Genomic DNA, 15455 nt, shown 5'->3' with positions numbered 1-15455 from the left:
ACCTGGTGGCCACCCCACTGCTGAACGGCTCCTGAAATCCCGATTATCTGAATAAAATCCATGTTGCCCAGGCTGTTTGGATAATCAGGAGTATACTGTATTTGTGGGTCTGTGAAGAACACAGATAACCCGTGTTTGCAGTGGTCTGCATATAGACCCTATTATCCTGAAAATGACCTGGCCGTGACAACTGATTCACAGTGAGGGGAAATACAGATGGCAAATATTGCTATTTTATTATCTGTATTGCTGTAGTGCCTAGGAGCCCTAACCATGGACCAGGACCTCCTTGTGCTAGGTGCTGTACAAACACAGAACTGAATTGTGGTGACTTTTTCCCCTTTCCCCAAAACATGATGAGGTTCACTCTGCAGTTGGAGCTGCATTTGCCTGTCCACAGGTAGACTTGGGGGGCGAGAAGTGAGAGTGGCCTTCAAGCCAGAAGGATCCAGGGTGAAAGCACTACAACCCTGCAGAATGGCCTTGGGGGAATGGCTTTCTCTTTGCTGGCAGCAATGCTCCTTTAAAACAAACATGCTCATTAAACTAGCTAAGGATTTTTCCCAACACTTAATATTAGAGGAAGGTGGGCAAAATTAGAGGGGATTGGGGTCTAAGGGGGAAGGACATTAAAAGTGTTGGTACTCTCCAGAGGTAGATTATGTACAGTGCACAAAAGCCAGAGTGCAGGGTTTTACAGAGAGACCTATGCCTAGGTGAGCTGAGGGAAACTGCTAGGTCTGAGCAGAAGCGACGGGGTATTTTGCCCTGCGTTCAAACTGCTCTAGTTTCAGAGCAGGCAGGTAAAATGACCTGAGGACTGAACAGCTGCTCTCCTTTGATGAGGACTGCTGCTCTAGAGAGCAGCTGATTGATCGCAACTTCTACAAGGCTACTAGGCAAATCCGTATCCTCCCACCTCCCCCAACTGTAGCCTGTGGCTTCCATGCCATAACTTGCCCTAAGTTTGTTAGCTTTTTAGGTGAAATTTTTGCTTTGCCTAACGTTCTGTCCTTTTGGATTTGATGCTTTGGTTATGACAGCAGGGACTTCCCTCCCCTCTCTGAGTGCAAAGGAGTTTGGAAGACAGCGGTCATGACAAAACTAACAGTTTGCCTTGCTGAATTGCATAGGTTGATTCTGAAAGTCACAACTTTGTATTTTCTACTGAATCTTTCATTTTCATAGAAAATGGAAATCCCATACATGCAAATGAAAAATAGTAAGAATAGTAAGCAGCCAATGAGGCTCCCTCAGGAGCTCTTTAATTACCTGAAAATCAAAAAGAAATCCTACAAAAAGTGGAAATGTAGACAAATTGCTACAGATGAGTACAAAAGGTAGCAAAAGCAAATGAGGACAAAATCAGAAAGGCTAAGGCACAACATGAGTTATACTTTGCAAGGGACATAAAAAGCAATAACAAGAGGTTCCATAAATACATTGGGAGCAAGGGAAAGCTGAAGGAAAGTGTAGGTCCTCTACTTAGAGGGGAAGGAGAGCTAATGGATGCCATCAAGAAAGCTGAGGTGTTGAATTCCTATTTTGCTTCAGTCTTTACTAAAAAGGTAAATTGTGACCAGATTCTTAACACAATTAATATTAACAAGGGGGAAGGAACACAAGCCAAAATATGGAAAGAAAAAGTTAAATACTATTTAGATAAGTTAGATGTATACATCTAACAGCAGAGGCTTATGAAATTCACCCTAGAGTACTTAACAAACTAGCCGATTCAATCTCAGAACCATTAGCGATTATCTTCAAGATCTCATGGGTGATGGGTGAGGTCCCAGAGGACTGAAGAAGGGCAAACATAGGATCTGTTCTTTTTAAAAGGGAACAAAGAAGTGCCAGGGAATTCTGGACCAGTCAACCAAACATGGATACATGGAAAGATACTGGAACAAGTTATTAAACAATCAATTTATAAACATCTAGAGGATAATAGGATAATAAGTAATAGCTAACATGTATTTGTCAAGAACAATTCATGCCAAACCAACCTCACATCCTTCTTTGACAGGGTTACTAGCCTAGTGGATCAGGGGGAAACTGTAGATGTGATGTATCTTGATTTTAGTAAGGTTTAGACAGTCCCATATGACATTCTCGTAAGCAAACTAGGAGAAGCTGTCTAGATGAAATTACTATAAAATGAGTTGAAAGACCAGACCATACTCAAATAGTAGTTATCAATGGTTCGCTGTCAAACTGGGAGGCTATATCTAGCGGGTCGAGCATAGATCTGGCTTTGGTCCAATATTATTCAATATTTTCATTAACGACTTGGATAATGGAGTGGAGAGTACACTTATAAAATTTGCAGATAACACCAAGCTGAGAGGGGTTGCAAGCACTAGAGAGGATAAGATTAGAATTCAAAATGACCTTGATAAATTGGAGAATTGGTCTGAAATCAACAAGATGAAATTCAATAAAGTACTACATTTAGGGAAGAAAAATAAAATGCACAACTACAAAATGGGGAATAACTGCCTGGGCAGCAGTACTGATCAAAAGGATCTGGGGGTTATAGTGGGTCACAAATTGAATGTGTGTGATGCAGCTTCTAAAAAGGCTAATATAATTCTGAGGTATGTTAACAGGAGTGTCATATGTAAGACATGGGAGGTACTTGTCCTGCTCCACTCAGCACTGGTGAGGCCTCAGCTGGAGTACTGTGTCCAGTTCTGGGCACCACGCTTTAGGAGAGATGTGAACAAATTGGAGAGAGTCCAGAGGAGAGCAGCAAAAATGTTAAAAGTTTTAGAAAACCTGACCTGTAAATTTTAAAAAAACCTGGTTTGTTTAGTTTTGGGAAAAGAAGACTAAGGGGGAACCTATAACAATCTTCAAATATGTTAAGGGCTGCTATTAAGAAGATGGTGTCAGGGATAATCTATGTATTCTTGGTCCTGTTTCTTGAGGTTCCCTCTAATCCTATGTTTCTATGATTCTGTGATTTACTTGTACCTAAACTATGTTTGAGATCCAGCCTTTAATGTTCAGAAGCCCAAACATTTACACTCATGCTGCAATAAAACTATTAGGGATCATTTTTATAGTGTGAGTAATAAGCAGGTAACATGAATTCTAAGATTTTACAGTCATCTTATTATACAGCTGATATCTTCTTAAATTATATCCCTCCTGTAGCAATGAAACCTTTACCCCTTGTATCCCAAAGCAAATGAGGGAAACGGGCAATATTTCTCATTACTTCAATGAGTATCTCAGATGGGAATTGACTTTTGACTCCTTTCCAAGAGAAATATGATACAAGAAGTTAAAATAAGGAACAACTGATTAACTTCTGTACTTGGGGTATTTTCCTATTGTATCTTTATTGAGTGACTCAAGTTTTGTTTTCCATTTGTTTCTGTGATTTGACATTTGTGTCATTCTCATTTCATCTTTTCATTGCATTCAGTGAGGTACTTCGGGGCCTTAGAATAATACGGTCTACCACTTAGCTTTCCTGGAAAATTGGAAAGCGAATATACTAAGACCACAAGCAGGGGGAAGAACATTATAGTATTTTTTTTTCCTGTGGCTCTCTCTCAATGTACTTTGCTTGATTTGTCTGCCTTTAAAGCATAAGGTCTCTTGAGCAGGGTGTGGCTCAATATTTGTCTTGATACAAACTGAGGATACTGTCAATGATTAACAGCTAGTGATTAAAAATAGAATTCTGCTCCAACATGGTTTAATGTTTTCTCTATGAAATCTTTTGAAGTAATGATAGAGTTTTAATATTTTTTCAGACACTAAAAATATTATAACAAGATCAGAAATAGGTGATGTAGTTTGCACACACAGTACTTTTCATGTGCTATATGAAAGTAGATAGGTATTATCCACATTTTACATGTGTGGTGACTGAAGCACAAAGGGGTTTGAGCTACAGTTTTCAAAAGTGACACCTAAATTTGGGCACCTCCATTTTTGGATGCCCAACTTGACTTGAGTTTGGAACCTAAAAATGGAAACACGTAAAACGGTGGCCACATTTTGTAAACTTTGGTGTAAGTTACCTCTCAAAGTCATACAACAAGTTAATGTCAGAATTTGAAATGAACTCATGTCTGACTTCCGTGCATGTCTTCTACCCATTGGACATCACTGTCTCAAGACTATGGGACATAAGCTAGAAAAGTACTCTACACCCTAAAAATAAACCAACAGAATTTTTATGCATTTGATTCTCTTGATCTTCATAGCATCTAATACTGATATGTGTATAACAGGTGTTTGAAATGGATATCGCCAAGCAGTTGCAAGCTTACGAAGTTGAATATCACGTGCTTCAGGATGAGTTGATAGATTCGTCTCTCAATGACAATCAGAGAATGGATAAGTTGGAAAAGGCAAACACTAGTTTGAGAAAACAGAACTTTGATCTACTGGAGGAGTTGCAGGTACAGTTTATATTTCCAGCTAACGAGCCATTGAACCATTGTTTGTACATATTTTCAGAAGAGACCATTGTATAGAGGAGATGTGGGCCAGATTTGATCCAGGTTAAGGCATAACTGAAATTACTGTCTTCAGTGTTTCCTATTTACAGTTGGTACCAGGTGGACTTACCAGTATTTAAAACCTTTTAAGTTTGTGTGGAGCAGAGGTTCCCGAATATAGGGCTTGCTGGTGGCCTATGGAAAGCTGGCTGGGGTCACATGATGCTGGCTCACTCCAGTTAATGAAATTTAGCAGCTGGAGAAGACAGCTAAAGATACATTAATGCAGTCTTAACATTATTTTCGCATTTAAGCAATTGCTGTAGTCAGGCAGTCACAAATGGGAGAGATGTCTATGAGACACATTCTCTATTAAGAGGTGATCCTTGTTATGAGAAAGTTTGAGAACCCATGATCCAGGATGATCAGAAAGACATGAAATAGTACATCTTGATGTCCAGTATCTGACCTCAGTCCATTCAGTCTGCAGTTGTGTCGGTGGCTGTTTCAAATCTCGCCCTCTGTGAGATGAGAGAGACAAGGCAGGTCTTCAGAGATGGTACGGTTGGTCTCTGAAGGAGCTGATCCATTCTGAACTCCTCAGTGCTCCTTCTTTCTGTCTGATCTGCAAAAAAACATGTTAATACAACTTTTGAGTACATGGGTAATTTAAAGGGAATATGAAGGTAAGAGATGGGCTCTATATTTAGATTTTCAAGCCTCTTGGATCAAAAACAAAAACTTGGAAGCTAGATGACACAGTAGGTAAGATGGAATACAGGCCTTTGGATGCTTATTCAAATCCTACTCAACTTAGTCACCTCTAGGCATGGGAAACATAGTGGCAGGTTTGTTCCTCAATCGTTGGCAGACACATTTTTTCCTTCTGAGTCATAATATTTCTGTTCCTTGATCTCTATGGAGTGTAATTTTGTAGTGAGTAGATTCCTGGATTAATAGTGATGCTATCTTTAATTAAAGGGTGGCAGCTAATAAATGTAAAGTTCTATTAGCTAATTATTTGTAGATTTAACTTTTAATCTGCTCTGTATTATATTCTAGGTTTAATCATACTAGCACCTAAACAATAAAGATTAGAGAGAGAAAGAGGAAAAAAAATGGATTGTTGTCTGTAGACAATGCTATTTATAAGTAATACTGGGTTTGTGGAAGTAGCAGTACTTACACTTTAATTCAGTGTGTGTTTTCTACATAACTGGAAAATCTGCTGCAAACATGACACATCTCACTAGGACTTTTTAAAAGCCTGAAGGACTGAGGAGAACTCTGTCTGTAAGGTCCACTGGTTTCACAGTTTTTAGGAAATTCTTTTCTTTTTCCCCTTAAGGTGGCAAATGGAAAAATCCAAAACCTAGAAGCTACAGTAGAATTTTTACTGAACAACGAGTGCAAATTGAAGCAATCCATTCTCACTTTAGAGCTGGAGAGGAAAGCTTTGCTGCAGACAGTGGAAGATCTACGCATGCAGACAGGCAGCCCAGGTGGAAAACATCTACTTACCAGGCAAGACTGCCTGGATGCCAACTGACAGCTGCTATTGTAATGGACCAGACAAGTTCCACAAAGAGAAAGGGAAGAACTGTTTTTTACTGTCATCATTGGGATTTGACACTGTCTTCTTAGCATTGTCCATGCCTTACTGTAGCTGAGTGAGGGGATGGGAGTGTTTGCAAAAATACGAGAAGCACGTTTCTCAGGGAGGAGACTCTTGCTTGTTAACTTATAGAATTCTTGTGAACTATAAAATATGCAATATAATGATGGGCAGGAATGAATAACTAAATAACATATGTACACTCCAGATACAATGTACTGTAAATATCTGCGGTCATGGACTCTTCCATAAGTGCTTCTAAACCTAAGTGCTTCATATTGGTTACGTGTGTTCCTTTTTCTATTTAGAAAACTCCATGTAAAATAGTGTGCCCTGTAAAAGGCTGGAGAATTACAGCAGTGAAGAGCTTCTGAACTGACTCTGTCTTTTTGGGACTACAAAGTATTAGCATTCACAGATAGGTTGTGATCATACTCGATAGATTTCTGAGGGTGTAATTCCCCTGTGGCTTGGCTGGGTTCCACTAATCATGTTATTAAGGCCTCTGATAACTGCTTTGTGTGCTTAAAAGTGTTAACTTAGTGGACCCTGGAGAGGAGGACTTGGTTGTGTGTAACTATAATTGTGGGGCATTTTGCCATCAGTTTTTTTAAAACAGTATGTTTTATAATGTTTTGTTTTGACATCCATTGTTTTAGTACTGTTGATTGACATGATCTGATAAATGTACCATTGAAGGTAACTGCATTTTACTTTCTCAACAGAATATACTGACATTGTCATGGCGGAGTCTGTCACTCTCACAGTATTGTAGTGGATTTATCATCATGCCTAAAGGCATCATTTTATTTATTTCTGATCTGCTGTGTGATGTCAGACAGCCTCTTTCAGGGAACTGAATGCCTGCTGAGTTTTAGTTTCATTTGGTACTCGGTGCCCATTCACCTTTTGGAGAAGAACAATATTTAAGACTCTTTCTCTGAAATGGTGGAGGCACTTCAAAGCTTGATTTTGTGCCAGACATACTTAAACTGCTTTATAAAGGATATTGGGCTAAAGTATGAATTAGGACCGCGGCCTATTTACAATGCATCTTTTGCGGAAGATTACACATTTTAAAAAGCTCACTTTTCTGTAATATACAATGAAAGTAGTTTTCTGGCCAGTTAAAGCATCACTGTTTCAACTACAGGTGCAATAACGTCCAAGGAGATCCAGTTAACTTGTTGTTGTTTAATTAGACCAAATAGTACCACAAAATTGTTCTTCCCCAAACTCAGTGTTACAGGTATCAGCTTGCTGCTATAGTAGAGATTAGTATTTCAGATGCGAGTTTCCTAAATTGTCAGTTTCTTATTCTTAAAATTTTAGGGCACATTTATTTCTCTAATCCACAATGTGGTGGAAGATCTTTTATCTTCATGCATGTTTCTCTATGGTACATTCTGCTTGCAGCTGTAATGTGCACTCTGGTGCAAATCAAATACCAGCATGTGGATTAAACTGGAGAATTTGCTCTTTAATTTCTAAGTTACAGATTGATTCCTGTAAATTTCTTAGATGTGGCTGGTTCTCCAAATCCACATTGTTTGCTTAGAGTCTAAATTCTATACAAGCCAGACATTACAAATCTCTTTACTTCTTGTGTTTTGTTTTTGAATTGAGAAACCATACAGAAGCTCACACTTCACATGTTAAAATCTCTTTACATCATACTCTTTTACAGTTTGAGGGCTAAGTTATGTTGCATTTGGACATCTTGGGGCCATTACTCATACATTGGCTTTTTATATTAAACAAAAGAGCAACAGAGAAAAGTTAATGATCCATGCCAAAATTTATGTTTGCACGTTTTGTTGCATCTAAGAACAAAAACAAAGTTCTCTGTGTGATAGTTCAGAAGCTAATATGTTAAGAGTTTCCCTGAGATCATAGTATGATTTTTAAATAGTTATTAATGAAAACTGATGGATATCAAACTTTTTTAGACACACTAAGAACCCCAGTTGTGAACTTGGGACCTGCCTCTGTATCTCTTGGCTTAGGATGTATATTTTTGGTATGACTCAAGTTGTGCAGTAATTTGGCTCGTGTTCTGCTTCTCTCCCAGTGTAAGTGGAGGAAAGCCTCTGGCCCAAAGACTTTTTCAAGAATTTATTTTCCTTCAGACAATATGATGCTGAGTTGAAATGGGGGCTAAAACAACTTCGCAGAGGAGAGTGTGGTTAGTAGGTAGGCATCCGTTTTCAGTCTCAAGTGTCCACATGTTTGTGACCGTTTGATTTTGCCAAGAAGCAGAGCTTTCCAGGGTGAAACCTGTCCATGTACAAATGCACCAGATTTTGCTAAAGTTCCAAATAGCCCACCTGACTGACACACTGAGTCCCAGGCCATCCACAGCACAGGAGCTGAGCATTAATGGGAGAACTGCATTAGGATCTCCCTTGCTTACATGGCATCAGATGAGTGGGCTGTTTCTGTGGGATCATTTTCCTGCCTCTTCTGCCCTGTGCCACTAGATCTCAAGGGGGTGTGGGGGCAGGATGGAAGAATGTGCAGTAAGGGAGGTGCCCTGCTCCAAGTCACCAACCCTTGTAAAGCCCAGGCATTTCCATGCAGAAATGAGAGAGAAGTAATAAAGCTTGGTGGTGTTATGACACCTCTGACACACACCTTCAGCTCCCCTCTACTTCTGGGGACTCTACCAATAGCAGTATAGTTCTGTGTTGCTGAGGGAGAGGATCCTGAACTATCCCTACAGGCTGGCTGCTGAATCAGAACAGAAAGCAGCTCCCTTACCTGTAGTTAAGAGATACTAGCAAGTTGGAAACCCATAAATCCATGTCCTAGACCCAAAAGGGAAAAATCCTCCCTCCCTTCCAAGGGTACGGTCTGAGGAAAGCTGCAAGTTGAAGCTCACAGAATTTTCTCCCCCTTGCCTCTCCCACAGGTGATTAGTCTCTGTCCTTTCCCCCACCTCCCGCGATGGTGCGCAGAAAAGGGGGAGAAAAAAGAAAAGGGGAAAAGGAGAGCGACTTCCCAGGATTCCCCAGGAGGTGGTCCCAAGAGTTCATTCCCATGCACAACTTGCGCCTTATGCTGTGCTCGTTCTGTGAGTAATATAAGGGTGCTGATGATGCACACTAGCGTACCAGCTCAGAAATGCACTGTGAACAAGAGAGGGTGTCAGCTAGGGCAGAAGAGAGACTTGGTCTGTAATGTGGCAGGAGCTAGTCATGCCATCTGTGACAAGAAAGAATCTGCTCCACTAGTGCTTTGCAGTCAACGGCGTCCCGTGGACTGTGGAGCTGGTCTGGCGTGTGGAATGCCACCCTGCAATAGCAGGCTTTCTTTTCCTCGTCCCGCATCTGAGGACATGCCGCTGCCCTCATTGTTGGCTCGTTGGCATGTCTATACCTTGGCCTGTTTATTTTTAAGAGATCATTATATAGACCCTGAGAATAATGACACAGCGCCCATCATCTGAGGAGGTCGATGCACTTTACAAAGGTGGGTAAACATTATGATTCCCCTTTAATACAGAGTGAGGAAGTGCGTCACAAAGGAGCAGAGAGATTTGTCACAGGTTGCACAATGTGTTAGTGGTAGCTGGGACTAAAATCCAGGTCTTCTGAGTCCCAGACCTGCACTCTCAAACACTAAATAATTCTGCCCCTCGTTGGTTACTGCAAAATCTCTGGCTTTTTCTGATGTTACTATGGTCCGTGATATTTTCTTTTCATTTTCAATTCCCCTTTTTCCTTCCCTTCCCCCCTCCAAAATGTACACTCCACAATGAGAGTGCTTCTTCATGCTTTCAAAGGAGGTGGATAAACCTTAGGCCAGATTCTGTGCTGCAACTCTCAGGAGAGAGAACACAGGAAGGCAGAGGGGATCGACGGTGGCTTCAGCCTACCTTTGTGGCTCTCAGATTCTAGCACTAATTAGAGCAGTGTCTTGGGGCTGGTCTGACTACTAACAGCTTCCTCAGACTTTCTAATGTGTTATTCTGCAGCCCAGAATGTCCAGAGGACACAGTGCTGGAGTAGTGTAAAAAGCAGAGCATGGGCAGAGCACGGGCTGGAATCTGACCCAATGACTGTAATTACACTCTTCTCCCATTGATCTCACACCCACACACCCTCAGAGCCTGATGGGCAGGCGTAGTTCAGCTGGGAAGCTTGGCTCATGGAGAAGAATGGGAACCTGAGGCACCATGAATGTATTTTCATATTGGAGGTTTTGGGTCTTTGGTTTTCCAGCACAAAGTTGAAATTTTCCATGGAAACCAAACACTTCACATTAAGAATTTCATTTAGTCAAAACCCAATTTTCTGTCCAAAACCAGGTTTGATGGAAAATTTCTGATCCACCCTACTTAATACGCCTCATTAATATATGTGTCCCCATTTTTGAGACACATGTAGATATTACGGAACTGCTGGAGCAATCTGTAAAAAAAAATTCTGCCCTATTACAGTTGCAGAATTTGAATATTGAACTAAAGCGTTATTTGTTTAGTGGAAATTAAGCTCTGTTTGTTTCATCAGTGCTCGCTGAATGGGGACGTCTTGTGTTGGGCTGTGGGACTCATTTGAAAATGGGTATATTGGCAAAAAGGGTAGACCTTTATTTGGGTGGTTTGGCCACTTTCCCTTTCTTGGAGCAGATTAAGATTTGTTAAATTGGTTCCCTTTTCCAAGCTCTTGAGGGGTGAAGTAAAGAAGCCATTGGAAATGCACAGCAACTAGTGTCTGGGACCTAAAAGACCTGGGAAGTGTGCTGTGTGTTCCTGAGTGCTATCTACTGGTACTTTAACACCTAACTCTTAAGTACAGACATCTCTTTTATAGAGCACTCCTATTACACAGACAAGGTGGCCTGGTGTCAGGGGGCAGAGATGCGATGGGCAGCAAATCCTATTGGCCTGAGGATGAGAGATTCTGTCTGTTTTTGCTAGTCATTAGGAATCAATTGCTAGGTCTGGGCTAGAGAGCAAGGATGAGAGCAAGTTCCACAAAAGGACAGAATTTCGTAGAATCCTATTTCTCTCATTGGTCAGAGGAAAGAATGGGGTAGAAGCGTGAGTTCCTTTGGGCAGGGGAGAGCATCTGGGGAGGTTGGGGTTCTACAATTGAATATTAATGAGAACCCAGCATGGGCGTTCTTTTATGTTGTGTTCAAATAGACATCCATTAATTAATAGAAATTCTGTAGCTGGCTCGCGGGAGAATAATAAACCATTTTTTTACTTTATATGCATACACCTTTATATGCATATACCTTTCCCATTCTTTTCAGTGCACATGTCTTGTCTATTTGAAGACAATTTCACCCTTATTGTGGAATAAGAACAACACATCTGACAAGTTTTAAGGCTACCCAGTAATGGTCTCCACATTCAACCTTAACAATTACACATTTCTCCCCTTGAATTTAAGAGACTTAAGACCATTCCTGCGAGCCTTACACATGTGAGCAGTCTCTGGGCAGTACCATTGCGAGTGACAGGAGTGAAGCTTTGCATGATCATATCCTGAACTTTATTCCTGGTTTCTAGCTGTGTAAATGATTTCCATATATATTTTGTGTGTATACAACATATAAATGACTTGTATTTTTATATCAGTGAACTTAAGTTTGCATATTGCAGTTTTTACCCAGTAAATTTAATTTTTGAATGTTAACCTCTTCTGGTCTTGTTTTATCAAATTACTGTAGTGATAGTGTGTGTGAATATCGGTGTTTCCATTACACTCATTTCCACCTGTATATTTTTTGCTGTAGTAAGCACATTCTGCATGGAGGTTAGTGCGCTATAACTGAATATACAGCTGATTAACAAAATGAAAATAAAGCACTGGAATATTTATATAACTTAAAATTGAAAACTATTTGATGGGCTTCTATTGTATAGGGCAAAAACAATTAATTGCTAAGGTCTGAAAGACCCAAGTGCCATCCAAGTCAATGATGTATGGAACTGTAATAATAAATAATATATGGAGATGTACCTATCCCATAGGGCTGGGAGGTCATTGAGTCCAGCCCCCTGCCTTCCCTAGCAGGACCAAGTACTGATTTTGCCCCAGATCCCAAGGTGGTCCCCTTAAGGATTGGGCTCATAATCCTGGGTTTAGCAGGCCAATGCTCAAGCCACTGAGCTATCCCTCCCCCCTGTCTTCCACAATGATCAGTCTGATGCATTCGCACCCAGATTGGATACATGTATTACTAACTTTTTACACTCCTCTTCTGTCAGTACAGACGAGCATGTATTACATGATAATGTGACCATTAAACTGCATGCTTTAATTTTAAAAGAAAAAAATGTTCAATGGGTGAAATCCTGGCCTCATTGCAGTCAGTGGGAGTTTTGCCACTCAGAGATTTCACTCAGTCTATATATGAAAACAGAAGATCCCACTTCTCCTCTGCACTCCCCTTACTGAATACAGATGACATGGAAGACCAGAGCAGAGAAAAATATTTTTCTAAATCTAATGGATTTAACATTTTAAATCATGTCATTACCAGCTGAAGGAATTCCTGTTTTTTCTAGACACGTCTGATCTTTGTTGCTGATTCCTTCCAGCTGCTGTTTGCCTCCATTCTGTACAGAAGCCCATCCCATGTCACTCCCAGATCCCATTTCCTTTCTTTCCAAAACTCAGACTTCCCTGCCAATATGTCAGGAGTTAAACACTTTACAATTAGGTTGCAGCTGCACTAAAAGGGTAAGGGTATGAGGGAATGGATCATACTAGCATCATAACCTCCATTTGCCCATTGAATGTCTCCAAGTTGCCGGATAATTGGAGTGTTGATTGGGTGAATGGAGATTCCTAGGGCTGAGCATCTGAGTGAATGTTTCTCCTTTGCTAATATGGTTCCATGGGGTTTGGTTATGTAGTTGGAAGGTACTTCCAGGAATCTGAAGGCAATAGCCCAATAGTAGGAGGGCAACTGTAGTATTCTACATTTCCATTTAAGACTCTTATAATGGAACAAATGTGGAGAGCTGGTGAATAGACTGATGGCTGTAAGACACTTAAAAAGGAATTTAGAGAATGTAACACATACATGAGCCAGGCTTTACCGTGTGTGTGTGTGTGTACACACACACACACACACACACACACACACACACACACACACACACACACACACACACACACACACACACACACACACACACCACAGTTCTTTTAGCAGGACAGTTCCCTGGCCCCTATGGATAGACTTGAGCTGCATTATATACTATTATGCTATGTGCTAGAAGTGGGGAAGGGGAGCAAGGAACCATGTGCTAAACATTATGCTTGCTCAGTCTTTTGGCCTGAGTGTAGGTAAATGGTTCCGTCCTTTTCATTGAAATGGTTTTGACAATTTTCTCTCTCAAATCCAAAAATCTTTTCCTGTACATGATCTGATTTCTAAATTAATCTTGATATTTTACTAGGTTTTCTCTCCCTCTTGCAAGTGACCTATTTTTAGAAGAGTGTTTTTACTTGTGTGCACATAACTTTCATTTAAAGCATAATACAACTGAGGGAGACACTATGTGACCTGTAACAGCTGAGCAGTTTTTTATGAGTATTTCCCTATATACAAAAGAGGCTGCCATGGAGGTATCTCAGATACCATTGTGTGGCATCTGTACCTAAATGGTGACTTCCTATTGGTGACCATAGCTGACTGAATACTATTTGTTCCATGATATTTGGCTAATATCCCTCTTTCTTAATTGAAAAATCATTTTACCCTGTTTGATAAGTTCTACTAGTGACTGCTGCAGTGTCATTTTTCCCCTCTCCCCAAAATACTCTGAGTATCTAGCACCTTGTAGCATCAGTGATGTAGTTAGTCAGTGCAAGAGTATTGCCAAAAACCATCTAACAATTACACAGTACAGCACTGCCAGCAAACCTCTATCTTAAGATTTTCCCCCCAAATTTAAACATAGTAACACCAGAAGAATGGCCCAGTGGTTAGTGTGCTGGCTTGGAACTCGGGTAGAGGTTCAATTCCCTGCTCCCCCACATAGTGTCTGTGACTTTGAGCATGTCACTTAATCCAAAATCCTCAGAAGTATTTAAGCACCTAACTTTTGGCTATGTCTACATGGCAAAGAAAACCTGCAGCTGGCCCATGCTAGCCAGCTTGGGCTGCACATCTGTTTCATTACTGTGTGGACTTCCGGGCTTGGGCTAGAGCCCGAGGCCTCCCACCTCACAGGGTGCTCCAGTCCAAGCCCAGAAGTGCACACAGCAATGAAACAGCCCCACAGCCCAAGCCTGAGTCAGCTGGCACAGGCCAGCCAGGGGTGTCTAGTTGCTGTGTACACAAACCCTTTGGAGGATCTGGGCCTCAGTCTTTCTCTGCCTTCATTCTCCATCTGTTTAGAGATATTGGGATTTACATCCTTCCCTTACCAGGGGTGTCGCAAGGATAACTATGTTAAAGACTGTGAAATGATGCCATGGTGATGTGGCCACGTAAGTACCTAGATAGAATTGATTACCCAGTAAATATGATGACCACATGCTTTGAATACAGGAGGCCAAACCTTCCTTAGGGTGAAGAGTTTAACTTACGACCACAGACACCCTGTGATGTGAAATAGTCTTTCTTTAATAGAGCTTCACTAAAATGAATGTGGGAGGACAAAGAATGGGCAATAAAACTAACTGATTTGGGTAGAACCCGGACACCTCCTTTGAAAGGCCCACCTTCTTAGTTTTATATAACCTAACACAGGGTGGATCATTTGCCGATGAATGATGTTGCCAGAAAATGTTCCTTTCACCTGAATAGTCTGAGGCTGCAAGGTCCAGTCCCTCAAAACAGGCCTTTTCAGGTTAACCAAAAGCAAGTCAAGAAATATTTCATAACCAGGAAGACACTTCTGGCCTCTTTATATAAATGGCTTAAAGGGGATTACTCTTTTAACATACTGGACATCACTGAAGTTGTCACGATTGTAGTTTATATATGAAAAGCAAGACAGAATGGGCTAGTCTTATAGAGAATAGATGGAGACAATAAAATTGTGATTATAAGGAAGGCATAGGGATGTTCCGGGTGTTTTAGGAAACCACAAAGAGATTTTGGGAAACTTTTATCTGATATTTCTGAAAGGGAATGTTTCCTTATCAGGAGGTGGTGAGAGAGAGTGAGAGGTGGAGTCCTAAATCTGCTCTGGAATTGGATCCAGGTCCTGGGAAGAAAGACACTCTGAAATTACATGATCATATCAGCCCCCAGGTATCATTTTGATAAGACGACTATTTCCCTCAGAAGTGACTATGACAATTATTTAATCTCTCTCCTTACTTGAACATGATGTGCTAGAATAACTGATTTAAAATGTGATTGAGTAAGTTTCTTTCCTTTCAACTAAAAGTGGAATGCAGCCA

At 40.8% G+C, this 15455-nt stretch overlaps 1 protein-coding gene across 6 annotated transcripts in view; it reads left to right on the top strand.

Annotated features, from left to right (window-relative positions):
- The window catches only part of TBC1D1 (TBC1 domain family member 1), a 192101-nt gene extending 180378 nt beyond the window's left edge, over nucleotides 1-11723 (top strand). For all 6 annotated transcript variants that reach the window (XM_045018773.1, XM_045018774.1, XM_045018778.1 and 3 more), the window contains 2 exons: nucleotides 4251-4421; nucleotides 5809-11723. In XM_045018773.1, the coding sequence (XP_044874708.1) occupies nucleotides 4251-4421; nucleotides 5809-6009 (372 nt within the window). In that variant the 3' untranslated portion in view covers nucleotides 6010-11723. The remainder of the gene's footprint in view (nucleotides 1-4250; nucleotides 4422-5808) is intronic.
- The last annotated feature ends 3732 nt before the right edge of the window (nucleotides 11724-15455 follow it).

Source organism: Mauremys mutica, chromosome 5, assembly GCF_020497125.1.
Source record: "Mauremys mutica isolate MM-2020 ecotype Southern chromosome 5, ASM2049712v1, whole genome shotgun sequence".
Lineage (NCBI taxonomy): Eukaryota > Metazoa > Chordata > Testudines > Geoemydidae > Mauremys > Mauremys mutica.
Note: the sequence above shows the minus strand (reverse complement) of the source record. Positions and strands in the feature narration are given on the sequence as shown.